Source organism: Anolis sagrei, chromosome 5 (genome assembly GCF_037176765.1).
Source record: "Anolis sagrei isolate rAnoSag1 chromosome 5, rAnoSag1.mat, whole genome shotgun sequence".
Lineage (NCBI taxonomy): Eukaryota > Metazoa > Chordata > Lepidosauria > Squamata > Dactyloidae > Anolis > Anolis sagrei.
In genome coordinates this window covers 27,917,444-27,945,373 of record NC_090025.1, presented here as the reverse complement: position 1 = coordinate 27,945,373, position 27,930 = coordinate 27,917,444, and the positions used below count along the sequence as shown (strand labels likewise).

Sequence of the window (27,930 nt, the reverse complement as noted above, 5' to 3'; positions counted from 1 at the left end):
TTGCTTCAAACAGACAAAGAGTTCTTTCTCCCACCCTGGACATTATTCCACAGATATAAACCCCATTTGCCTTGTTTCCAACAGACCACACAAACTCTGAGGATGCCTGCCATAGATGCAGGCGAATGCTTCTGGAACATGACCAGAAAACTCACAGTAACCCTTTAAAGAACCTTTAAAGTGGTCAGTTAGGGTGGATGTGTGAAAGCAATCAATCAGACCCCACCTACACTGCCATATAATCCAGTTTCTGGATCCAGATTTTCTGCTTTGAGTTGGATTACATGAGTCCTTACTGCCATATAATCCAGTTTCTGAATCCAGATTGAACTGGATTGCATGAGTCTGCAATGCCATACTGTACTTCAGAGGGAGAAGGGTGGGGTATAAATATAGGAAATACATAAATAAATACAATCCAGTTTCTGAATCCAGATTGTCTGTTTTGAGCTGGATTACATGAGTCTGCACTGTCATATAATCCAGTTTCTGAATCCAGATTGTCTGCTTTGAGCCCACACTGCCATATAACCCAGTTTCTGAATCCAGATTATCTGCTTTGAGCTGGATTACATGAGTCCACACTGTCATATAACCCAGTTTCTGAATCCAAGTTGAACTGGATTGTATGAGTCCACACTGCATATAATCCAGTTTCTGAATCCAGATTATCTGCTTTGAGCTGGATTACATGAGTCCGCACTGCCATATAATCCAGTTTTTGAATCGAGAGTGTCTGCTTTGAGCTGGATTACACGAGTCCACACTGTGATATAACCCAGTGTCTGAATCTAGGTTGAACTGAATTGTATGAGTCCACACTGTCATATAATCCAGTTTCTGAATCCACATTAAACTGGATCATATGAGTCCACACTGCCATATAATCCAGTTTCTGAATCCAGGTTGAACTGAATTGTATGAGTCCACACTGTCATATAATCCAGTTTCTGAATCCACATTGAACTGGATCATATGAGTCCACACTGCCATATAATCCAGTTTCTGAATCCAGATTGAACTGGATTGCATGGGTCCACACTGCCATATAATCCAGTTTCTGAATCCAGAGTGTCTGCTTTGAGCTGGATTACATGAGTCCACACTGTCATATAACCCAGTTTCTGAATCCAGGTTGAACTGAATTGTATGAGTCCACACTGCATATAATCCAGTTTCTGAATCCAGATTGTCTGCTTTGAGCTGGATTACATGAGTTCGCACTGCCATATAATCCAGTTTCTGAATCCAGGTTGAACTGGATTGCATGGGTCCACACTGCCATATAATCCAGTTTCTGAATCCAGATTACCTGCTTTGAGCTGGATTACATGAGTCCACACTGTCATATAACCCAGTTTCTGAATCCAGGTTGAACTGGATTGTATGAGTCCACACTGCATATAATCCAGTTTCTGAATCCAGATTATCTGCTTTGAGGTGGATTACATGAGTCCACACTGTGGTATAACCCAGTGTCTGAATCCAGATTGAACTGGATTGTATGAGTCCACACTGCATATAATCCAGATTCTGAATCCAGATTGTCTGCTTTGAGCTGAATTACATGAGCCCACACTGCCATATAACCCAGTTTCTGAATCCAGGTTGAACTGAATTGTATGAGTCCACACTGTCATATAATCCAGTTTCAGAATACACATTGAATTGGATCATATGAATCCACACTGCCATATAATCCAGTTTCTGAATCCAGGTTGAACTGAATTGTATGAATCCACACTGTCATATAATCCAGTTTCAGAATACACATTGAACTGGATCATATGAATCCACACTGCCATATAACCCAGTTTCTGAATCCAGGTTGAACTGGATTGTATGAGTCCACACTGTCATATAATCCAGTTTCAGAATCCACATAGAACTGGATCATATGAGCCCACACTGCCATATAATCCAGTCTCTGAATCCAGGTTGAACTGGATTATATGAGTCCACACTGTCATATAATCCAGTTTCTGAATCCGCATTGAACTGGATCATATGAGTCCACACTGCCATATAATCCAGTCTCTGAATCCAGATTGTCGGCTTTCTTATAAAGTCCCGCATTAGGAGATTCTTCAGACCAAGATGCATTCAGACAGTTTCACTTGAGGCCGAGAGAGTGTGACCCAGTGGATTGCCATGGCAGAGCAGCATTGGGGAAAGCTTGTCTCCAATGTGGACTCTTTCATGCGGGAAGCTGGGGGGGGGGGGTTTCTTTGTGTTTCTCGCTATCCAACAGAGAATACAGGCAATAAAGCTAATGCTAACACTTGGCAATTCTTATGCGGTTATTTTCTATTCTTTCTCTTTTTTTCTCTTTCACACAGTGCCGGAATCTTTGGACTCCATTTCCCAGAATTCCTGCGTGTTGGCGTTGCTAGCTGAGCCTTCTGGGAATTGAAGTCCCGAGCCCTGTTAAGCATTCCCCCTTTTTTCAAGACAATGGTACAGTCCATCCAGCGGACCAATGAGAAGAGACCTTGCGGAAATTCAAATACTGGAAGGAAGGGCGGTGTTCAGAGTGGCAGGGAAATGGCTGAAGAGGGAGGCGTCACTGTTTGTGTGCGGGTGAGACCGCTTATTGCCAGGTAAATTTGCATTTCCTTTTAATTAATTAGCTTCTTGTGGGTTTTTTTCGGGCTATAGAGCCATGTTCTAGAGGCATTTCTCCTGACGTTTCGCCTGCATCTATGGCAAGCATCCTCAGAGGTAGTGAGATCTGTTGGAAGTAGGACAATGGGTTTATATATCTGTGGAATGGCTGGGGTGGGGCACAGAGCTCTTCTCTGCTGGAGCTAGGTGTGAATGTTTCAACGGACCACCTTCATTAGCATTTGAAGGCCTGGCTGAGCCTGGGAAAATGTTCTGTTGAGAGGTGTTAAGACGTGCCTGGTTTTTTCCTCTCTGCTGTTTTGCTGTTGTAATTTTAGAGTTTTTTAATACTGGTAGCCAGATTTTGTTCATTTTCATGGTCTCCTCCTTTCTGTTGAAATTGTCCACATGCTTGTGGATTTCAATGGCTTCTCTGTGTAGTCTGACATGGTGGTTGTTGGTGTGGTCCAGCATTTCTGTGTTCTCAGATAATATGCTGTGTCCAGGTTGGTTCATCAGGTGCTCTGCTATGGCTGACTTCTCTGGTTTAAGTAGTCTGCAGTTCCTTTCATGTTCCTTGATGCGTGTCTGGGCAATGCTGCTGCGTTTGGTGATCCTTATGTAGGACTTGTCCACAGCTGCATGGTATACGGTAGACTCCTGCAGAAGTGAGAGGATCCCTCTTGTCCTTTGCTAAATATAGCATTTGTTGGATTTTCTTGGTGGGTTTGTATGTTGTGTTTCCTCATCAGCTTCCCTATGCGGTCAGTGGTTCCCTTGATGTATGGTAAGAACACTTTTCCTCTGGGTGGGTCTTCGTCTTGACTCTCGTGGCTTGTTCTTGGTCTTGCAGCTCTTCTGATGTCTGAGGTGGAGTATCCATTGGCCTGGAGAGCCCAGTTGAAATTAATTTTAATTAATTTCTTCCTCACCTTCCTTTTTTTCATTAGGGAAACCTCCCCCAACCCTGAAGACTCTGAGTGTGTCTAGACCAGGTGCCAAACCAGATTAATTCTACAGTTTAGACCAGGTGTGGGCCAATTTGGGCCCTCCAGGTGTTTTGGACTTCAACTCCCACCATTCCTAACAGCCTCAGGCCCCTTCCTTTCCCCCCAAGCCGCTTAAGCGGTGCCAAACCGGATTAATTCTACAGTTTAGACCAGGTATGGGCCAATTTATATTATTATTCCGGTGTGCCTTCCCAGAATAGGAAACTCCAGCAACACGTCCCGGAAGCACTTTATTAGAGATTTAAGATTGTCCATACATTGCACTTACCCAAATGTCCTATATTCCGCTGTCATACTCAGCACTTTTAATCTGTACCCACTCAGCCCTGCCTAGTTTTACTGTGTTATGGTGTACTGTTTTTACTGTTTACCGTTACTGCTTTAACGTTTTGATTTGTTATATTGTTGTTTTATTGAGGCCTTGGCCTTTGTAAGCCGCATCAAGTCCTTCGGGAGCTGCTAGCGGGGTACAAATAAAGTTAATAAATAAATAAATAAATACATTTGGGCCCTCCATATGTTTTGGACATCAACTCCCACCATTCCTAATCAGGCTCCTTCCTTTTCCCCTCAGCCGCTTAAGCGGTGTCAAACCGGCCCATACCTGGTCTAAGCTGTAGAATTTAGTTTGGCACCACTTAAGTGGCTGAGGGGGGAAAGGAAGGGGCCTGAGGCTTTTAGGAATGGTGGGAGTTGAAGTCCAAAACACCTGGAGGGCCCAAATTGGCCCATACCTGGTCTAAACTGTAGAATTAATCCGGTTTGGCTCTGCTTTAACATGCCTTGGCTCAATGGTAACCATCAAAAATTGCTTATACTACCTCAAAGAGTCTTTTGGAGTGGAGGAACCCAGGTTACTGTCAAGCTGAGACGTGATGTTTCCAGAAATACTCTGATAATGAATTAAATAGGAAATTCTGTTTTGTTTTCGAAGGGAAAATGAAGACCTTGATGACAAAGTGCAACTGGCATGGAAAAGTGAAGAGAGCACTGTGTCTCAAACAGATGGCACCAAGTCTTTTACATTTGGTAAGTTTCTTCTTATAATCGTATAATAATAAACTTTTATTGTAAGGCAGAGGGCCTTTTCGGTGGTGGCTCCCCAACTCTGGAACTCACTTCCCAAGGATATCAGACATGCCCCAACGCTGGCAGTCTTTAGGACGAGACTGAAAACGTGGTTGTTCCAGTGTGCCTTCCCAGAATAAGGAAAACTCTTAGCAATATGTCCTCAAATGCACTTTAACATCGATTTAGGATTGCCTGCGCGCCCTCATCTTACTTTGAAAACCCTATCCTAGTTATATCCTATCTTGTTCATGCCCAGCATTATTTTTTTAATTTTAAATTATTGCATTTGGCCCAGCCATAGGTTTTTAAATACTTGTGTGTTATTGTTATTGTTTATTTTTGTTTATGAGATTTATTTTATTGTTTTGTATCAATTATTTTGTTATTGCCTTCGTTTTATTGTATGTATTGTGGGCTTGGCCTCATGTAAGCTGCACCGAGTCCCTTGTGGAGATGGTAGCGGGGTACAAATAAAGTATTATTATTACTACTACTACTGTAGGAAGTTCCCGTTGGTGTGTATGAAATGATAAAAATGCTAATTGTCTTATTGTAAAATCAAAATATTTTTTCTGCATTGTAATCTACAAGTAGCAATGCAACATTGTATCTTGGAGACAAAACTCAATTTCAATGAACTATACTTTTCTTCTTTCCTTGAAGATCGAGTGTTCCATTCAGAAGACAGTACCGCAGAAGTCTATCAGGGAGTGGCTGCTCCAATTATAAAGTCGGCTGTCCAGGGATACAATGGTATTGCTATTATTATTAGTATTATTTCTATTAGTATTAATTTTATATCTTACCTTTTCTCAAAACCTTGGAATTAGGGCTTCATAAAATTAAAATACAATGTAGTTATAGTATGAGTTAATATTTTACGTGTTGGAACAGGATTCTAGGAAGTGTTGTGATTGGTTACTACAGCTGAGTGTAGATCTGAACTCTAGTGGGGCAAGTCATACTTTCTCAGCCTAAAAAGACAGCAAAGTCCAACAGCTCACCGTCATTCAAAATCTATTTGAAGTCACATGACAACATAAAGTTCAAGCATACCAAAGATCAGTATTAAAATGAAATTAAAATGCTTATTATTGTTGTTCTTTATTCATATCCTGTGGAACTCCCTTCCCAGTGAGATCAGGTCAGACCCCTCGCTCCTGACATTTAGGAAGCTACTTAAAACATAGCTTTTTAAGCACGCATTTGGGGAGTGAGCTGAAGCAGTCGGAATCGGTGTAATGTAATGCAACCCCCCTGTTGCGCCAACTCCACTGGCTACCGATCTGCTACCGGGCTGAATTCAAAGTGCTGGCATTGGCCTTTAAAGCCCCAAACGGTTCCGGCCCAAGCTATCTATCTGACCGCATCTCTGCCTATGAACCCACCAGGACTTTGAGATCTTCCGGGGAGACCCTACTCTCGATCCCGCCTGCTTCTCAAGCTCAGCTGGCGGGGACGAGAGATAGGGCCTTCTCGGTGGTGGCTCCTTGGCTGTGGAACGCCCTTCCTACGGACATTAGACTAGCACCATCTCTAATGGTATTCTGCAAAAAGGTGAAGACCTGGCTATTTGAGCAGGCGTTCGAATAATTAGTGCAATGATTGGTTAATGAACACTGGAATGGAACAATGGATGACGAATCTGGAACATGTTTTTGATGACGAGACGACAGTGAATGGGTATTGTAGTAACTGTTTATTAATTGTGTAATGTGTTAGGTTGTTAACTGTTTCTATACTGTAGCACTGAATTTTTGCTGTTCATATTTGTTGTGAACCGCTGTGAGTCGCCTTCGGGCTGAGAACAGCGGTATATAAGTAAGGTAAATAAATAAATAAATAATGCCGAATGTCTATGTATGTTCAATGTTTTATAGTTTCTGGTTTTAACCTTTTGTTGTATGCTATTTTAATTATTTGTTATATTTTATACTCTGCAAGGCATTCAATGTTCCCATTTACCTTGTTGTGAACCACTTTGAGTCCTCCCGGGGGTTGAGAAAAGTGGTATATAAATGAAATAAATGAAAAAAAAATTCTCTCAAAGTGGCTAACATTAAAAGCATTACAATATAATTTCAAATATGCATATATTAAAACAGTATTAAACATTATTAGTATTAAAAATAATTCAGATTAAATCTATTTTAAAAAACCGTTTAAAATCATTTAAAAGAGCAAGTTGAAAATTGTGAAACAAGGACCCCCCAGTGGTACAGTGGGTTAAACCACTGAGATGCAGAACTTTCTGATTGAAAGGTCAGCGGTTCGAATCCAGGGAGTGAAGTGAGCTCCTGCTGTTAGCCCCAGCTTCTACCAACCTTGAAAACATGCAAGTGTGAATAGATCAATAAGCACCACTCCGGTGGGATGGTAACTGCACTCCATGCAGTCATGCCAGCCATGTGATTTAGGAGGTGTCTATGGACAATGCTGGCTCTTCCGCTTAGAATTAGAGATGGGCACCACCCCCCAGAGTCGGACATGACTAGACTTAATGTCAAGGGGAAACCTTTATCTTTTAATGTTGAAAACAGTACAGCTCCCTCTTAAAAGCTGTTGAACATCAGTTAAAGTTTGCATTATTTTCGCATTCTCGGTGAGCATCACTCTGAGTTAACTCTTGTGATTCCTCCATAGGAACCATTTTTGCTTATGGCCAAACAGCATCCGGTAAGACCTACACAATTTTGGGTACACCCAATTGTCCTGGCATCCTACCAATGGCAATTAATGATGTCTTCAATACAATCTGCAGAGTAAGTGATTCTACAAAAGTTTGTCTTTCAGTTGCAAAGCTAAATGACGGCAGTGTTGTACTTGCTGTGACGGTTCCTTGCTTGGTTTAAAGCAGGGGTTCACAAACTTTTTATACAGAGGGCCAGGTAACGGTCCCTCTAACTGTTGGAGGGCTGGATTATAATTTGAAAAGAAAATGAATGAATTGCTAAGCACACTGCACATATCTTATTTGAGGTGCAAAAAACACTTTAAAACAATACAATAATTAAAACAAAGAACAATTTTAATAAATATAAGCTTATTAGTATATTTCAATGGGCCTGCTTTTGGCTGATGAAATAGGATTGTTGTTGTTGTGTGCTTTCAGTTTATTTCAGACTTAGGTTGACTCTGAGTGAGGGTCGGGTAAATGACCTTGGAGGGCCGTATCCAGCCCCCGGGCCTTAGTTTGAGGACCCCTGGTTTAAAGGCATGGAACCCAGATATTCTTCCTGCTTTATCACTGGCCATTGGATTGTAGATTTGGAAAGCCAAAGATGCCCTGCCTTTTAGTGAGCAAGTATCACTCAGCCTTTCCTTTTAGAAAGAAATCCCAACAGGCTCCTGAATTGTGACTTTGTTTTTATAAAGAATGTTATTTACTTATTTATCGTGTCATCAGCAACCATACCATTGTATTACATTTCTAACAGGACAAAACAAACAAACAGATGAAAAAGCACAAATTTTGCGAACTTGGTAGTTGATTAAATGTCCTTTGACCAGTATTTGGCCACTTGGAGTGCCTCTGGTGTTGCTGCAAGAAGGTCCTCCATTGTGCATGTAGCAGGGCTCAGGTTGCATTGAAGCAGGTGGTCTGTGGTTTGCTCTTGCCACTTTTGGACTCTCGCTTGCTGAGGTGTTCCAGCGAGTGTCTCTGTAGATCTTAGAAAACTATGTCTTGATTTAAGTTGTTGACGTGCTGGCTGATACCCAAACAAGGGATGAGCTGGAGATGTCACTGCCTTGGTCCTTTCACTATTGCCTGCTACTTCCTGGCGGATGTCAGGTGGTGCAATACCGGCTAAGCAGTGTAATTTCTCCAGTGGTGTAGGGCTCAGACACCCCGTGATAATGCGGCATGTCTCATTAAGAGCCACATCCACTGTTTTAGTGTGGTGAGATGTGTTCCACACTGGGCATGCATACTCAGCAGCAGAGTAACACAGCGCAAGGGCAGATGTCTTCACTGTATCTGGTTGTGATCCCCAGGTTGTGCCAGTCAGCTTTCGTATGATATTGTTTCTAGCACCCACTTTTTGCTTGATGTTCAGGCAGTGCTTTTTGTAAATCAGAGCACGGTCCAGAGTGACTCCCAGGTATTTGGGTGTGCTGCAATGCTCCAGTGGTATTCCTTCCCAGGTAATCCTCAGAGCTCGGGATGCTTGTCTTTTCTTAAGGTGAAAGGCACATGTCTGTGTTTTAGATGGATTAGGGATCAGTTGGTTTTCCCTGTAATAGGCAGAATGTTATTGATGTTAAGGTTTCATTTGTAAGAAAAAGAGCATCTTAAAGCATGCAGGCAGTCCCCGAGTTACAAACATCTGACTTACAAACAACTCAGGGTGAGTCAATAGGAAGTGAGAGAAATCTACCCCTTGGAAGGGAAATTGACTCCTTAAATAGTTATTCTGGGGGAAAGGTGTCTCCACCAAAGCTTTATTACCAATCCTTGTTTCCACAAGTCAAATTTTTCAAAATTCAATTATTACAGGGACAGAAAGTGAAGTGAAATCTTCTGAAGAGGAGCACAGATAGCAAAACAAACACCACTGTAGTGTTGACCTTTCTGTGTGCTATTCAAAGATAGATAGATGAATGAGCCCCCTGGTGGCGCAGCGGGTTAAACCACTGAGCTGCTGAATTTGCTGACCGAAAGGTTGGTGGTTTGAATCCAAAGAGCGAGGTGAGTTCCCGCTATTAGCCCCAGGTTCTGCCAACCTAACAGTTCAAAAACATGCAAACGTGAGTAGATCAATAGGTACTGCTTCTGGGAGAAGGTTATGGGGCTTCATGCAGTCATGCTGGCCACATGACCCTGGAAGTGTTATGACAGCGCCGGTTCTTTGACTTAGAAATGGAGATGAGCACTTCCTCCCAGAGCTGGACACAACTAGACTTAATGTCAGGGGAAACCTTTACCTCTAGCTAGCTCGGTGATGCATGCCAGATCCTTGATCCTGGATGAGAGGGCGGATCTGGCATGCATCACCGAGACCTGGTTGGACGAGCTGGGGGGAGTAAACCTCTCTCAGCTGTGCCCACCAGGTTTTGGAGTGCATCAGCAGGCCAGACAAGGGGGGCGGGGAGGAGGGGTCGCAGTAGTCTTTCGGCAATCCATCGCCGTGATCAGATGCGCTGTCCCACAGGCTTCTGGGTTTGAGTGTGTCCACTTGAAAGTGGGGAGCCGTGACAGTGTGGGGTTCCTGCTGGTGTACCGCCCACCCCGCGATCCAGTAGTTTCCCTGTCGGAGCTAGCGGAGGTGGTCTCTAATTCGGCCTTGGTCTCCCAGCGCCTGGTGGTGCTGGGAGACTTTAACATCCACGCCGAGACCACTTTATCTGGCGCAGCTCAGGACTTTATGGCCACCATGACGGCCATAGGACTGTCACAGATAATATCCGGCCCCACGCATCAAGCTGGGCACACTCTCGACCTTGTCTTTGTGGCGGACAACGAATTGATCAGAGTGGAAGATCAAAACATCCTTCCAGTGTCATGGTCTGACCATCATCTGATCACATTTAGACTTACTGCGACCCTAAACCTCCGCAGGGGTGGAGGACAAATTAAGATGGTCCGCCCTAGGAGACTGATGGATCCGGATGGATTCCTGAGGAATCTTAGGGTTCTTCCTGCCTTGGAGCCTGGCGATTCTATCGACGCCTTGGTAACTCTATATAACGGGGAGATGGCCAGGGCGTTAGATATGATCGCACCCGAACGCCCCATCTCGTTGCGTCGTGACAGGCCATCTCCTTGGTTCACCGAGGAGCTGGCTGTGATGAAGCACACGAGAAGGGGGCTAGAGCGCAAATGGAGGAAATCTCGAGATGTATCTGATCGAACACGGGCTAGAGCCTCTCTTAAGGCATACTCCGTGGCCATACGGGCGGCCAGGAAGTCATTCACGACCGCTCGTATAGCATCTGCAGCAAATAGATCATCGGAGCTGTTTCGGGTCGTGGGAGAACTCCTCCACCCACCTGCGGTGGAGGATGTCCCTGACGACCCCGCAGCTCGGTGTCGCGATTTCGCACACCATTTTGCAGATAAAGTCGCCCAGATACGCCTCGAGCTCGACTCCAATTCCATCGCAGTGCCTGAAGAGGTGACGGAGGTACCTGCTTGTCCAATTTTGTGGGATTCTTTTAGGCATGTTCTTCCTGAAATCGTGGAGGAGACTCTTGGGGCTGTGAGAGCGACCACCTCATCTCTAGACCCATGCCCATCTTGGCTCATTAAATCAGCCAGGGAGGGGTTGGTTGACTGGTTTGTATTGATTATCAATGCATCGTTGGAGCAAGGGATTTTTCCATCTGGTTTGAAACAGGCAGTGGTTCGTCCACTCCTCAAAACAGCTTCCCTTGACTCCACGGTGCTGAGTAACTACAGACCGATCTCCAACCTCCCCTTTCTGGGCAAGGTGCTGGAGCGGGTGGTCGCCTCGCAGCTCCAGGGCTTCCTAGACGATACCAACTACCTAGATCAGGCACAGTCTGGTTTCAGGCCTGGCCATGGCACTGAGACAGCCTTGGTCGCCTTGGTGGATGACCTCCGCAGAGAGCTGGACAGGGGGAGTGTGACCCTGTTGGTTCTCCTGGACATCTCAGCGGCTTTCGATACCATCGATCATGGTATCCTTCTGGGTCGTCTCTCCGGGATGGGCCTTGGGGGCACGGTTCTGTCGTGGCTCCGGTCCTTCCTGGGGGGACGCACCCAGATGGTGAAGCTGGGAGACGCCTGCTCGGACCCCTGGCCTTTGACCTGTGGGGTCCCGCAAGGATCTATCTTGTCGCCCATGCTCTTCAACATCTACATGAAACCGCTGGGAGAGGTCATCCGGAGTTTTGGAGTTGGGTGCCATCTCTATGCGGATGACACACAACTCTACTACTCCTTTCCACCTAATTCCAAGGAGGCTTCTCGGGTGCTGGACGAGTGCCTGGCCGCTGTGTCGATCTGGATGAGGAAAAACAAGCTGAAGATCAATCCCCGACAAGACAGAGGTCCTCCTGGTCGATCGTAAACCGGATCGGGGTATAGGGTGGCAACCTGTGTTGGACGGGGTTACACTCCCCCTGAAGCCACAGGTCCGCAGTTTGGGTGTCCTCCTGGATTCTTCGCTTACACTTGAGGCTCAGGTGTCGGCGGTATCCGGGAGGGCCTTTGCACAACTGAGACTTGTGCGCCAGCTGCGACCGTACCTCGTGAAGGCAGATCTGGCCGGGGTGGTCCACGCCTTGGTCACCTCTAGAATGGACTACTGCAATGCGCTCTACGTGGGGCTGCCCTTGAAGACGGCTCGGAAACTACAATTGGTCCAGCGGGCAGCAGCCAGGATGCTAACTGGAGCTCATTATCAAGAGAGGTCAACCCTCTTGTTCAAGGAGCTCCACTGGTTGCCATTTATTTTCCGAGCCCAATTCAAGGTGCAGGTGCTCACCTACAAAGCCCTGAACGGTTTGGGACCACCCTACCTGCGTGACCGCATTTCCATCTACGAACCCACACGCTCACTCCGGTCATCTGGGGAGGCCCTGCTCGTGATCCCACCTACGTCGCAAGCGCGCTTGGTGGGGACGCGAGACAGGGCCTTCTCTGTGGCGGCCCCCCGACTTTGGAATGCCCTTCCAAAAGAGCTTCGTCAGGCCCCTACTCTGGCAGTTTTCAGAAGGAACCTAAAAACTTGGCTGTTCCGATGTGCCTTCGCAGATTAGGAATCCCCATCCCAAGTCCTAGATGCACTTTAGCACAACTAATGTTGCTGCACACCGCACTTAATCCCACGTTCCTCCTGCTATCTCAGCACTTTTTAACCCTGTACCCCATTGCGCTGGCCGAACCAGTTTTAATAGTGTCTTGATGTATTGTCATTGTGGTTATTTTGCTTAATTGTTTGATTTGCTTGTTTATTGTTGTGTTATGTTTTCTATTGTATTGTGTTTTGTGGCTTCGGCCCGTGTAAGCCGCATCGAGTCCTGCGGGAGATGCTAGCGGGGTACAAATAAAGTTAATAATAATAATAATAATAATAATAGCTAGGGTTACACTTTAATAATGTACCTGTTCTGACATAGAAATTCAGCTTAAGAACAAAGCTACAGAACCTATCTTGTTTGTAAGTTGAGGACTACCTATATATCTTCTCAATTTTTAGATTCCCAATCGAGAATTCTTACTCCGTATATCATATATGGAGATTCACAATGAAACAGTTCAAGACCTGCTTTGCAGTAACATCAAGAAAAAGAGGCCTTTAGTTGTCCGTGAAGACATCAATGTAAGTAAATTAAGGCTGGAAAATCGCCAGTAGCATGTATTGCATAATGTAATATACAAAAATCGTAGTTTAATTTGGAGGATAAACTATTGATAGCTATCAATTTTTTAATATTTTCTTGCTTTTTCACTAGTAAATTCTTCTGTTCTCAAAACTGATTATACGTTGTAGGTGCTGTTAGATCACTGCTGTTAGTTTTATTCTTATATTGCTCATTAAGTCTTAACCCAGGGAATTAACAGAAATAGTAATTTAATGTAAGAGTGTTCTAAATCTCTTTTTAAAAACTCTTGCAGAGGAACATTTTTGTAGAAGACCTGATAGAAGAAGTTGTGATTTCTCCCGAGCAAGTACTGAGCTGGTTACAGAAAGGCGAAAGTAAGACTCAGTACAGTAAAATCTCGCTTATCCAACCTTTGCTTATCCAACGTTATCCGGAGTGGGAGGAAGAAAGACTCCTTGTTTGTTTTGGTGCTAAATTCATAAATACATTAATTACTACATAACATTTCTGTGTATTGAACTGCTTTTTCTGTTGATTTGTTGTAAAACATTTTTTTGGTGCTTAATTTATAAAATCATAACATAATCATAACATAATTGACATTTAATAGGCTTTTCCTTAAGTCCTCCTTATTATCCAACATTTTCACTTATCCAATATTCTGCTGGGCCGTTTATGTTGGATAACCGAGGCTTTATCTTTTGTCTCTTAGTGTGGACATTAGCATGTTTGTCCACCTGACAAGTATTATTATTATTATTTTATTATATTTTGGAAAGGATGATAATTGCCCCATTTTTTTTGGTTCTCTGAACAGAAAACAGACACTACGGGGAGACTAAAATGAATGATAGAAGCAGTCGCTCTCATACAATTTTTAGAATGGTAAGTTATTTTATTACATTTTATTTTATTTATTTTATTTCATACTAGCCGTCCCCTGCCACGTGTTGCTGTGGCCCAGTCTGTATATATGTGTTTTGTGTGTATATATATGTGGTTTTGTGCATGCGTTATAAGGTATTTTTTTTTTTTTGGCTTTTAAGTATCTTCTGCTGTATTTTTCAGTGTTTTCATGTGTGATGGTCACTCGTTGGCCTGATAGGTGTCTTGTGTCCAAATTTGGTGTCAATTCGTCCAGTGGTTTTTGAGTTCTGTTAATCCCACAAACGAACATTTATATATATTTATTATCATTATTTTATTTATTTATTGAATTGAACTCCTTCATCCTGTCAAAGTATTATTTATCTGGCGTATAACTGGTCACTTGTTATTTTATTTATGTCCTGCCTTTCTTTTAAAGTTTGGGAATAGCTCTCATGTTTGTTTTAACATGTTTGATTACACTGGACAACACACATTTTGGTGACTGTTTCTTGAATATATTTGACCAGCTGATTCCAAACAATGGTACCGGTTTCCCCCTCTCAACTCTAAGTTTTGAGATGAACATATGCCAGATATCTTAAAGAACCATGACAAACCATATCAAGGAAACTAGCAGTTTTCTGAATCATCCCTCCAGTTAACCCTAAGAATAGGTCTAAAAACCAAGACACCAAGAAAAAATATTGCTGGACTGTGTTATGTGTATCTGCATTCTCTTAACAAAATGTCTAGACATAAAGAAATAAAAGGATCACTTTCCCATAAACTTTGCACAAAACCCAGCATAGAGGGTAACCGTACTCCTCTGCACCATGTTCCCCCTAAAACAGTGTTTCTCAACCTGGGGGTCGGGACCCCTGTGGGGGTCACGAGGGGGTGTCAGAGGGGTTGCCAAAGACCATCAGGAAACATAGTATTTTCTGTTGATCATGGGTTCTGTGTGGGAAGTTTGGTCCAATTCTATCATTGGTGGGGTTCAGAATGTAATTTCATTATAGGTGAACTACAAATCCCAGCAATAACAACTCCCAAATGTCAAGGTCTATTTTTCTCAAACTCTTCCAGTGTTCACATTTCAGCATATTGAGTATTCGTGCCAAGTTTGGTCCAGATCCATCATTGTTTGAGTCCACAGTGCTCTCTGGATGTAGGTGAACTACAACTCCAAAAATTCAAGGTCAATGTCCACCAGATCCTCCCAGTATTTTCTCTTGGCCATGGGAGTTCTGTGTGCCAAGTTTGGTTCAATTTCATCATTGGTGGTGTCCAGAATGCTCTTTGATTGTAGGTGAACTATAAATCCCAACCACTACAGCTCCCAAATGACAAAATCAATCCCCCCACAACCCCACCAGTATTCAAATTTGGGCATATTGGGTATTTGAAAATACATCCTGCATATCAGATATTTCCATTACGATTCATAACGGTAGTAAAATTACAGTTACGAAGTAGCAATGAAAATGTTATGGTTGGGGGTCACCACAACGTGAGGAACTATACTAAGGGGTTGTGGCATTAGGAAGGTTGAGAACCACTGCCCTAAAATCTTCAGAGCAGATTTTGAAGGTTTTTAATAGGGTGATAAGTGTATTGGGAGAGAGCCCCCTGGTGGCGCAGCGGGTTAAGACACTGAGATTGCAGATCAAACGGTCAGCAGTTCGAATCCGGAGAGCAGAGTGAGCTCCTGCTGTTAGGCCCAGCTTCTGCCAACCTAGCAGATCGAAAACATGCAAATGTGAGAAGATCAATAGGTACTTCTTCTGCGGGAAGGCATCGGCACTCCGTGCAGTCATGCTGGCCACATGACCTTGGAGGTGTCTACGGACAGCGCCGGCCTTTGGCTTAGAAATGGATATGAGCCCCACCCCACAGAGTTGGACACAACTAGACTTAATGTCACGGGAAACCTTTGCCTTTACAAAGTGTATGGAGACCGCTAGATGTTAGACTGTATCCCCTAAAAACTTCACCATTATCTATGGTAGCTAAGTCTGCTGGGAATTGCAGAGCAAATAGAGGCTTGCTGAATTCCTGATCCTTGTATATAGACAAAAGGAGATTGACCCACTCCCCTCTCTGTTCTTAAAGAAGCAGTTCTATTAACAAGAAAATTGGATTGGATACCATCCATTATAGCCAATTGGTATTAGGGGGATTGATTTGGAATTTGGGCGTTGTAGCTGTTGGGATTTATAGGTAACCTACAAAGGGCATTCTGAATGATGGAATTGAACCAAACTTGGCACACAGAACTCACATGACTAACATAAAATACTGAGTTTGGAGGGCATTGACCTTGAATTTTTGGAGTTGTAGTTCACCTATATCCAGAGAGCACTGTGGACTCAAACAATGATGGATCTGGACCAAACTTGGCACAGATACTCAATATGCCCAAAATGCCCACTGGTGAAGTTTGGGGAAAAGAGACCTTGACATTTGGGAGTTGTCGTTGCTGGGATTTATAATTCACCTACAATCAAAGAGCATTCTGAACCCCACCAATGATAGAATTGGACCAAACTTACCACACAGAACCCCCATGACCAACAGAAAATACTGTGATGGTCTTTGGTGCCTCCTCTGACCCCCCCCCCCCCCCCTCGCACCTCCCCTCTTGAGGTCCTGACCACCAGGTTGAGAAATGCTGCTTTATATCTTACCCTACCTCCAAAAATTTCAGGATAGGGTACAGATTTTTTTAAAAGATACTTTTAAAACAATTTCAAATAATTTGGAAAGCCTTAAAATTGTGATTTTGCAATTGGGGTCTTTCACTGCTGGAAATGAAGAAATCAAAAGGTAACTGGTTCTGACTTTGCTGTTTGAATTGAGCTTTGGGGTGAGGGAAAAATTGTCTTCAAGTGCCTTCCAAAGATGTTGTCACAAGGATAGTGTGATCTTGTCAACCTATAGTATGTTGCAAAATTGAAATAATTTCATGACTTGGTTTGCTTTCTCTTGAAGATCATTGAGAGTAAAGAAAAAGATACTGCCAGCTCAAGCTATGAAGGAGCTGTCATGGTCTCCCATTTGGTGAGTCTTTCAATAAAGACATTGGGGTTAAAAGTTGGATTGGACAGAGGAATGGTTTAACATTTCAGAGACCATAAAATGAAATGGGCATTTGTGTACATTCCGTTTTGTGCTTGGATGTATGTCTAATATCTTGATAAATCTTGGAAGGAGAAGTCTATCGTATTACTGATGCATAGGGATGTTTCTACCTGGGTGGGAGGGCAATATTGCCTTGACATCTGTTCTTCATTGATTGTTGGCTGAGCTGGTTGGTTAGGCAGTTTCCCCTTCTTTGCTGCACCTTTTCGTTCAAGAGAATACACCAGTCTTACATTTGTTCTACAGTTTCTTTCAGCAGAATTTGCTTGAAAGTGACATTTAAATCACCATCTACTTACATAATATAGCTGAAATGCATTTACTGATGATGTTTTTAAACAAGATGAAAATAAACAACCCAACACTCTTCCCTACCTCCCCCCACTTTGTAAGCTAGCCTGTATCTGAAAAATGAAGTCACAGCTTAATAATCAGAAGTGTTGCTCAAATATTTTGTACTAACATTTTGGAATGACAAAATGGGATTTACAACAGGAAAAGGATCTTCCAACAACTTCATCAAACTCAGTGTCCTCTAGAGATATTTTGGCCATAGCATAAATAATACCAACTTCATTTGGGATGTTACTGAGATGATGGGGGTTGTAGTTTGAGGTAAACTGTGCTAAGGGTGCTTTTGCTCTTTTTTGCACTTTGGAAATGGTAGTGCTGAATAGAACTAAAGTTTTTCCCAGATTTGACGGGCAGCACTGCAGAAATTACAGGGCAAATTTGCAGGACAAATCCTGTTTTAAACCTTGGGCCTATGAACTACATTCATTTCACTAGAGCAGCGGTTCTCAACCTGTGGGTCCCCAGTTGTGTTGGCCTACAACTCCCATAAATCCCAGCCAGTTTACCAACTGTTAGGATTTCTGGGAGTTGAAAACTAAAACATCTGAGGACCACAGGTTAAGAAACACTGCACTAGAACTTCAACTATGGGTCGGGACCCCAAATGAGGTTACCATAACTGTTGGGATTGCCTTCCTTCCTTTGTTTCCCATGTGTCTCTGTTTTCCCTTCTCTCCCCCCCTCCCCCTGCATGTTTCTCTATGCATTCCCTTCTCACTCCTCTCTGCCTTCCTTTCTCATGCACATGCGCCTCTTCTGCTCTTCCCTCATTCACGCATGTCTCTTCACAAATGTCTCTCTTTTGCACATATGTCTCTCTCCCCTCCCTCTCTTTTTTTATATACCCTATTTAACCCAATCTAATGCTCACCATTTTTGGCTAAATTATTTTGCCAAAATTAGGGTGTTCATTAGATCTGTGCCATCAATTATAGACCTCATCCACAATTAATGGCTCAATGTTATGCATTCTGGGACGTGTAAATTTTGGTGAGACATTGTCCTTCTTTGGCAAATTTGTGAGTTGAAAAAGCTTAAACTTTGCACTAGATGAGCAAATGATACCTGCTCTGTTTCTGAGATTCTCTGGTGCTTTTGTAATCATTGTGAGTCTCCAAATCAATAGGAAAATTTAAAAACAGCTTGAGCAAAATCAGAGTCTAACAACATTTACTTTGACTTTTCAGAATTTAGTGGATCTTGCAGGTAGTGAGAGAGCAAGCCAGACAGGCACTGAAGGTACGTGGCTACTATTTATTTATTTATCATGTCAGGCAACCGAACAGTTTTATTACATTTTTGACAGAACAAACAAACAAACATACAAAAGACACAGAGTTTGAAAGCTTGGTAGTTGATTAAATGTCCTTTGACCAGTATCTGGCCACTTGGAGTGCTTCTGGTGTTGCCGCAAGAAGGTCCTCCATTGTGCATGTAGCAGGGCTCAGGTTGCATTGCAGCAGGTGGTCTGTAGTTTGCTCTTCTCCACACTCGCATGTTGTGGATTCCACTTTGTAGCCCCATTTCTTAAGGTTGGCTCTGCATCTCGTGGTGCCAGAGCGCAGTCTGTTCAGCGCCTTCCAAGTCACCCAGTTTTCTGTGTGCCCAGGGGGGAGGCTCTCATTGGGTATCAGCCATTGATTGAGGCTCTGGATTTGAGCCTGCCACTTTTGGACTCTAGCTTGCTGAGGTGTTTCAGCAAGTGTCTCTGTAGATCTTAGAAAACTATTTCTTGATTTAAGTCATTGGCGTGCTGGGTGATGCCCAAACAAGGGATGAGCTGGAGATGTCTCTGCCTTGGTCCTTTCACTATTGGCTGCTACTTCAAATTAAAATTTTAAAATTTGGCTACTGTCAAATTAGAATTTTGTTATACCTTGTTCTTTTCACTGTTTTCCTATGTGATAATTACACTCAGATTTAGCCATTCATTAATAGAGATCAAAGTAGCATAGAAGGTATTTTCTTACTGTCCTCGCGACAGCTTTGTGAATTAGACAGCATTGAAAAGTGAACAGCCCAAGATCCTTGCAAGAAGGTTCTTGGCTTGATTTGAGGGCAGTTGAGTGAAAGGAATGTATATGGACCTATGCTCAGAGACAAATACATTTTTCTTAGCAGGTACAATGTTCCTACTCTTGGCAATGATTTAGTGTTCTTCAAGCCTAAGTGACAAGTGTTTGATAGTATTCTAATCCTTCCATAGATATTTCATAATGAGCAAGTCTAGATTGACCCTCCCATCTAATTATTCACAGCTTTCGTTAAGTGTCCTAAGCCATCTTCCTATTGAAGAATAGCAACTAAGGAAGCTACAACCTCACGTTAGCAAGAAGTGAGAAATGCAGTATATGGCTAGGGATTCTAGTGGGGTCTCTCATTCTTAGGATATATATACATATGATGTGGCTGATCTGGTGGCAAATGACAGCAGCCATCATCTTGGTAGTTTGGAATTGGAATTGGAGTAAGTTAAGCATGATAAGTTGGTACTTGCCAGGACTACTGTGTGCTTCCTTCAGCATCAGATGCATTATGCTTTGAAGGAATGTGAGACATAATGATCTGTTTTCTTATAGGCCTCTAGCATGCCACTGTGATATTAAAATGCTAAACTAGATAGATCCATCAGAGTTATTCTTGTGTACAGTTAAGCAAATTAATCACCTTGACTCTCACCTTTGGGGGAAAGTGTGGTAAAATAAAGGTGTAGAAGAGGGTAGGCTTAGTCTACGTTGCTTTATTTTATCATCCTAGAGAAATAAGTCTGGAAATAAGTAAGTTTCATTTTAATAGATTTTTTACATATACTTTGTGTTTCTGTCTAGGGATTCGATTTAAGGAAGGTTGCAATATAAACCGGAGCCTTTTCATCTTGGGTCAAGTCATCAAGAAACTTTGTGATGATCAATCTGGGTAAGACGTCTTATGTTAATATGCCCAAACTGTCGGCCAAAGGTGGGAATGGCTAGTTCACAATGTTTTAGACTATAACTCTGACAAATGTTTACCAGTGGTGATGCTGGGTGCTTTTTGGGGAGAGGGGCAGGATATAAATAAAGGTTGTTGTTGTTGTTGTTGTTTGTATAAAACTTGCATTCCAAAATATTCTCTAGCTTTAACTTAGATGGAATAATTTGCTCTTGGACTACGTTTTTGTTTTTCAAATCAACAAATCTACATTTATCTTATCTCTCTTCAGTAGTGGCTTCATTAACTACAGGGACAGCAAACTGACTCGTATTCTGCAGAGTTCACTGGGTGGAAATGCTAAAACTGTTATCATCTGCACAATTACTCCTGCATCCCTGGAAGAAACTCTTAGCACGCTTCAGGTAAAACGAAAAGTGTTGCTTTTGCTTCCTAAAGACTTCTGAATGTGCATTTTGACTTAGAAAAGTAATATTGATTTCAAGAATGCCTTTTGATAAACAGCATTGACTTGATTCTTCAATATAATTTGTGGTATCTTAAAAAGCTGTTGTCTTATTTATGCTGACATTACTGTTTTGTTGCTTTCTGTTCTGGTTTCTGTACTCTAGAAAGTATCTGGATCTTGACCCCTTGTTAACAGCTTGCTTGTTTTAACTTTGGTTGGAAGGTTTGGGTGAGTGAGTTTATTAACAAAAGACCCTCCTCAAATGCACAACAGCGTAACTTAGCAGCAGCAGCGTGACCCAGCACCAGTAGCCAAAAGTGATAAAAGAACAAAAACACACAGACCAATGTTATCTCTTCCCTAAGAGGCTTTTATTTATAGCAAAATAATATGGTTGCACTATTTACAGGAACAAGGTTTCCATAACACAAATAAAGTTCTTTGTATTTCCTTTGCTTCCATGCTGGGCTTCTTTCTCATGTAGATAAACAGCTTCGCTCTCACAGAGCCTCTTCTCACGCTGAACTAACACAGGACGTCATACAGTAGCTTTTATACACACAGCAGCCTTCACACTGAAGCTTCACACACAATGACCTTCAACCTGGAGCTTCTCACACCAGGCCTTCTCATACTGAGGCCTTTCTCCCACTGAGGCCCTCTCACACTGAGGGTACTCTCAGATTGAGGCCTTCTCCCACTGAGGTGAACCAACACTGAGGCCTGCTCATACTGAGGCCCTTCTCCCATAGAGACCTCTCACTGGGCTACTGAGCTATAGGCACACCTGCATATATTGAACTGCATCTTTTCCTAAGTAATTGCATCCATTTAACCCTTTCAATGCTTGACTCACATTTTTGTAATTAAAATATTAAGTTAATTTTTAATATTTCTGAGAGGTTGTATGCTTTATGAGTATGTCAAGTGTGTTTGTCAAGTGTTTTGATATGGCCGATGGGCTAATCAATGAAATGATAATGACTTTGAGTTTATTGCCAAAGGCTTTCATGGCTGGAATCACTGGGTTGTTGTAGGTTTTTCGGGCTGTATGGTCATGTTCTAGAAGCATTCTCTCCTGACGTTTTGCCTGCATCTATGGCAGGCATCCTCAGGTTGTGAGACCTCACAACCTCTGAGTATGCTTTCCACAGATGCAGGCAAAACATCAGGAGAAAATGCTTCTAGAACATGGCCATACAGCCCGAAAAACCTACAACAACCCAGACTTTGAGTTTGTTTTGCAGAAGGCAAAGGTATGCAGTCAAATCTAATTTCAAATGCCTAGTGAGTAGGCTGTGAAAGTTTTCTTTTAAGGCTGCCAAGCTGCCCCACACTGGGCATCTGTTGAAATGCAGGCCTTAATGCCTAGATTATCCTTTTCCAGTCACAATTCCTATCCCATCCAGAACTAAAGTTCCATTACACACTGTTGGAATTCTCCTCTACTCAAAAGCACATTTCATTCTTTCTATCTTTTTCCAGAGTTGTGTGAACCAGCAGCAACTCCGTGGCACAAAGATAGAAGTAGAAAGGCATATACTAAGCTGTAGCCTCAGTTTTTAACATACCTGAATCAAAGGCAAAATATTGATGCTTTGTGAATTTGCTCAAGCCTTGCCAATTAGTGAAACCTGACTCAAAAGCTAAATTGTAAGAGAGAACTGACTGCTACATATTATGGGAGTGAACAACCAACAGGGACAATCATGTTACCCATAAGAACACCCCCTCCCCCCCCAAAAAAAAAGAAACCCCACAAGTGACCAGTCCCAGGGACATTCTTTGTCCCTGAAGCAATGTGGGATGGTTTCGATATTACAGCTTCTAAAAAGCTTGGCATAAAAGTTCAAGAGCTTAAATTTGAGGAAATGAAGTCACCTTTGTAATTGCCTCAGCATCTATTTCAAACAATACATGAGAAAAGAATTATTGAGTTCATATCACAAAACCTAGGAAGGAAAGAAGTGAAATCGTGTGTTGGAGAAGGTAAAAACACATAGCTAGTCTGAAAGGTTTATGCCTGAAACTACATTTCATGTTCTGTGCTGTGAGAGCATAATCCTGGTGGGCCCGTTGCAGGTACTATAATAACAAGTGTCCAATTTTGTAGTAGCCTACCACACCATAGCTCTGATGCAAAGGATTTCTTCTGACTTCTGCTTATGTGGAAACTTCCAATCTTGGTTCTGCAATCTTGTGTTTTCTAGTTTGCCAGTACAGCTAAAAATATGAAAAACACTCCCAAAGTTAATGAAGTTCTAGATGATGAGGCCCTTCTGAAGAGGTATCGTAAAGAAATAGAAAACTTGAAACGCCGCCTGGAAGAAGTAAGTCTTCTCTTCAATTAGAAGCACTCCTACCAAACCAGGAATAGGCAAACTGATTCTCCAGATGTTACAAAACTACATGTATTCATGAAACAGGGCTTTCAAATCTGAATCTATAGAATTGACTAAGAATCTGGGTAGGGGAAATTCTATGGAGACAGGGAAAGGAGAATCAATGGCAGACTCTATGGTGCTTGTACTGGTGATGCTGGGCCAAAAGATGGATGAGGAGTGATAGTTTTGTAATCATATTTGCCCAGACTTTCCCATCATTTTCATTAAGAAGGAGAATAGTTGTACCAGCTCCAAAATTGGTATAGCTTTCCCCATTTGCCAGAGAAGAGAAGGGCTGCAAGTCCTTTGATTCCCCTCTTTCCAGCCCTCACCTCCGTAAGGGGTGTTGGTGGTGTTGAGTTTATTCCAATAGAGAAGATCCAACAGTAGACTTCCCCTCCCTTGATTTTTTTAATTATTCTGTAACCCACCTCAAGCCACAAGGAGTGGCGGATAAGAAATAAAATTATCATTATTATTATTATTATCATTATTATCATTATCATTGAGCCCCCGGTGGCGCAGTGGGTTAAACCCCTGTGCCGGCAGGACTGAAGACCGACAGGTCACAGGTTCGAATCCGGGGAGAGGCGAATGAGCTCCCTCTGTCAGCTCCAGCTCCTCATGTTGGGACATGAGAGAAGCCTCCCACAAGGATAATAAAAACATCAAATCATCTGGGCGTCCTCTGGGCAACGTCCTTGCAGACTGCCAATTCTCTCATACCAGAAGCAACTTGCAGTTTCTTAAGTCGCTCCTGACACGATTAAAAAAAATTATTATTATTTAGAGGGAGGCCTATAATAATCTTATTGCAACCTTAAGAAAACTGCCAGAAAATCAGTGCCACCCTAGCAGTTGCTCACATGGGATTGGAAAAACTTCTTTGACCACTGTATATACCACAAAAAACTGGAAAAACTTTATGACTTGAGTATAAGCCAAGGGTGGGAAAGGCAGCAGCTACTGGTAAATTTCAGTAAAATTACCATATATACTTGACTATAAACTGACCCGAATATAAGCCGAAGGGCCTTTCTCAGTCTAAAAATTGTGCTGAAAATCTCAGCTTATATTCGAGTATATACGGTAAATCTCTCAGAGGTGTAGATACTCCCAACATTGAAAATGTGGACTCTTTGGCCAATGACATGGATGTATTCATTTTTAGGTCTCAACCCACTCTCACACCAAAGACGAACTTGCTCAGTTGCTGGAGGAGAAGGACTCGCTTCAAAAGCAGCAGGAGGACAGGATCAGAGCCCTGACAGAGATGCTTGTGACAGCATCTTCTTTTTCACAAGAGCTAGAGGCAAAAGTAAGGAGGAGAAACTGAAATGCTGTACTTACTCTTGAATCAGAACTTGGGAAAGTGTCTTACTTTTATCAGTTGTAATACTCTGAACACTTTTGTTTAGATTACTGAGAAAGAAGTGTGTTCTGCCATCTTTAGGGAGGATTGAGCAGCACATTTTCCAGGTGATTCTCAGGCCAAATAATTAATATAACCTTTTCTTGATTCCACCTCCTTTTTCTTCCTAATGCATGAGGAGTGATACCTTTTTCGTATGATATTAGTACACAGCTATGAATAATTAATCATATAGTATAAATATTTTGTTATGTGCTGTCAAATCAACTTAGTCTTATGGTGATCCTGCAAATGAGGCCTTCAAGATACTTATTTCATTTGAACCCTGTGTCTATGTGTGTGCACATCAGTATTGGTGTGTAAGCTTTAGCAGTGGAATTGTAGTAACAGTTGGCAACAACTTGGATTTCCACAGCCTCAGCACACAATGAAAATCCAATTAGCAGCTGGCTCTATGCATTAAGGATGTGCTGTTCTATTGACAATGGTAGCTGGGAGCGCAGTCTCTTTCAAATCCATATTTTCTGGTGCCTGTTCTCTTGTAAAAGGAGTTGCTGTCTTTTCCTTTGTACCTTTCACAATTTGCTTTTCACAGTCCCCATGGAGCATGGCCAATGAAATGAAGCAAATTGTAATCCAACACATTTGAAGTTCTTCAAGTTGGGGAAAATTATCAAAGTTGGTTGAAATTATCTGTTTCCCTTGAGCTTTGCACTTATTTAAATGCAATAGTGCTCCCTCTTGGTGAAATTCTGGACACATGATTGATGAATCGCAGTGAACGCAAATTATTATAAATGAGAATTCTTCTCTTCTTCTTTGCTAGCCTTAGTTGAGCTTTGTAGTAGGCTTTTACAAGCATTTACTTTATATTTGTAATTATCCTGTCTGTTGGAATTGTCATCCCATCCAGTGAGTTACCATCACCAAATTATAGATAAAACTTAATATTAAAGAGTTTGCTTTAATTATCCTACATTTTTAATATACACATTTGTGGGTGGTTTAAGAGATTCACTTTAAATATATAGGGGTTTATATTCATAATTTTCTATTTATTTTTCCATTTGAAGGCTAAAAGGAAGAGGAGAGTAACATGGGCTCCAGGAGCAATAAGCAAAGAAGCAGGGGTGTGCTTCTTAGAAGACCTCCCTAGTAGAGAAAAACGGAGTAAATTTTCATTGCCTGCTCTCTCAGAGATGGAAGAATGTAAGTGGTGGGGGAAAACATTTTAAAGCAGTTCAGTACCTTTAAAGTGGAATTAGTAGTGAACAGTAGGACTTGGAAAGTGCCAGGTGGGACTTGTATAGAATCTGCCATCAGCAGATAATTGAACTGATACCAAAATACTTGTTTAGGAAGGGGAGGGTTAAGGTTTATCCCGCTTTAATAGGCTCCAGTTGTTTTTGTCAAATCTGCAAAGAGCAAGGAACACTAAAGGACTTTTGGCTTAACTGGCCACAGCTTGTTTCTTTTGTAATTAATCTAGAGGCCAATTTAACACCAGCTTGTTGATCCTAGGGATATCTGACACCTTTATAAATGTTAGAAGAAATTACAACGACAACAATAGTAGACTCTGACAAAGACTCTGGCACAAACCAGTAAAGGTGGTCCCAGTGGTGATCGGCACACTGGGTGCAGTGCCTAAAGACCTTGGCCTGCACTTAAACACAATCGGCACTGACAAGATTACCATACCATTTGCCAGCTGCAAAAGGCTACCTTACTGGGATCTGCACGCATTATTCGGCGATACATCCCACAGTCCTAGACAGTTGGGAAGTGTCTAGGACTGTGATCCAATACAACAGCCAGCAGAGTGTCTGCTGTGGACTCATCTTGTTGTGTTTCTAATAATAATGATAATGATGATAATAATAATAATAATAATAATACAATGGAGAGCAGAAGAGAAAACTGGAAAAAGAAAGCTCTCCATGAACAGTTTCTGGAAAAAACTGAGAGAAAAATTGTCAAGGAAAACATGGATGTGGCTCACAAATGGCACTTTGAAAAAGGAGATGAAGGGCCTGATTTTTGAAGCCCCAGAACAAGTCATTTGAACCAGTGCCATCAAAGCCAAAATTGAAAAGCCAAATGTGGACTCTGCAAGGAAGCATACAAAACAATGGATCACATACTGAGCTGCTGCAAGAAGATTGCGCAGACAGACTAGAAGCAGAGGCAAAATACTGTTGCTCAGATGATCCACTGGAACCTGTGCCACAAATACCATCTGCCTGCAACAAAAACTGGTGGGATCACAAGCCTGAAAAAGTTTCACAAAATGAACATGTCAAACTACACTGGGACTTCCAGATTCAGACTGACAGAGTTTTGGAGCACAATACTAATCCTAGTTGAAATGAACTCATTGAATCGACATTTTTGTAAATTTAATAAGTCAACACTTCTATAAACCCTATTGAGTCAATAATCTGCTCTATTTGGAACTAGCAGTGGCCTTCAGCCCAGTGTGTTCAAAATACTGCCTTCTCCTTGTAGTATACATACTTAAGTGTCGTCAAAGCAATGGAAATAATGGATGGTACACCACTGTATAACCAGCACAAGTCACTTTGCCACAGGAAGAATGCTGTTGGGCTTGCATTTTGGAAGTGATGGTTTGGATTTGGCTAATGTGCCAAACAAACCAACTAGAGTAGCTACTGAAATCAAAAAGCCAGACTGACCTCTTGAATAAGATCACTCGCTGCTACAAAAGAAGCATGCAGGGTCCCAAGTTAATAATGCTCAAATGTATTCTGTCCCTTAGCCTTTCTTGTATTTGTGGACATTTCTGCATTTTAACTCTGATTCCTTTTGTTTTTCCCTTCTTGTGAAATGTTATGATGCTCAGCCATGTCTTCAGTGTTATCAGAAGGTGACAATCTAAGGATTGCAGCAGCCAGTGTGGTTCAGCCCAAAGAAGAGTGGATTCCAGCTTCTGAAATCAATTTTGTAAGTACTAATAGTGGGTGAAGGAGGTAAAATACAGCTGAGTGGGACAGTTCGGTATTCACTGTCCCATGGAAGGAATGTGCTGCTCCAGTTATGGAGGAAGGATGCTTTAAGAAAAAAAGCAGAATATGGGGGCACAATCCTGTCTCTTTTGATCCACTCTTACGAATGGTGTCTTATCTTCTGCCCAGCCTTTAAGGTTGGAGAACACTTGCAAGCATAATTAATAAAGAGCTGGCATATGTGAATGGCTTTCCACCTTTTAGCTACCAATGTATTTTTGCAAGAACGAACACAAGTATAAGATGTGTTGTAGTGTCCATGGTCTTGGTATTGACATGGCGTTTAGTTAAGAACAGGAATGAAAGACTGATTCTGCAACTCAAACATTTTCTTTTAGACTGCGGGAGACTTAGTGGAGTCTGACCAGCTTTGTGAAACCATTCTAGAAGAGAGGGTGAGTCAGTTAACTCTTTGTACAAAATTTAA

General features: G+C 42.2%; 1 protein-coding gene across 6 annotated transcripts in view; it reads left to right on the top strand.

The window, feature by feature from the left end:
• Positions 1 to 2,498: 2,498 nt before the first annotated feature.
• CENPE (centromere protein E) overlaps positions 2,499 to 27,930 on the top strand; it is a 70,244-nt gene continuing 44,812 nt past the window's right edge. For 4 of the 6 annotated variants that reach the window (XM_067468623.1, XM_067468625.1, XM_067468627.1 and 1 more), the window contains exons 1-16: positions 2,500 to 2,600; positions 4,549 to 4,643; positions 5,349 to 5,438; positions 7,329 to 7,447; positions 12,851 to 12,973; positions 13,270 to 13,351; positions 13,795 to 13,862; positions 16,839 to 16,907; positions 18,530 to 18,581; positions 20,171 to 20,258; positions 20,545 to 20,677; positions 22,932 to 23,051; positions 24,277 to 24,423; positions 25,551 to 25,686; positions 27,341 to 27,441; positions 27,842 to 27,898. In XM_067468623.1, coding sequence (XP_067324724.1) covers positions 2,545 to 2,600; positions 4,549 to 4,643; positions 5,349 to 5,438; positions 7,329 to 7,447; positions 12,851 to 12,973; positions 13,270 to 13,351; positions 13,795 to 13,862; positions 16,839 to 16,907; positions 18,530 to 18,581; positions 20,171 to 20,258; positions 20,545 to 20,677; positions 22,932 to 23,051; positions 24,277 to 24,423; positions 25,551 to 25,686; positions 27,341 to 27,441; positions 27,842 to 27,898 — 1,536 coding nt within the window. In that variant the 5' untranslated portion in view covers positions 2,500 to 2,544. Of the gene's footprint in view, positions 2,601 to 4,548; positions 4,644 to 5,348; positions 5,439 to 7,328; positions 7,448 to 12,850; positions 12,974 to 13,269; positions 13,352 to 13,794; positions 13,863 to 16,838; positions 16,908 to 18,529; positions 18,582 to 20,170; positions 20,259 to 20,544; positions 20,678 to 22,931; positions 23,052 to 24,276; positions 24,424 to 25,550; positions 25,687 to 27,340; positions 27,442 to 27,841; positions 27,899 to 27,930 lie in introns of all 6 variants that reach the window. The other 2 variants (XM_067468626.1, XM_067468622.1) reach the window with 2 other exon arrangements.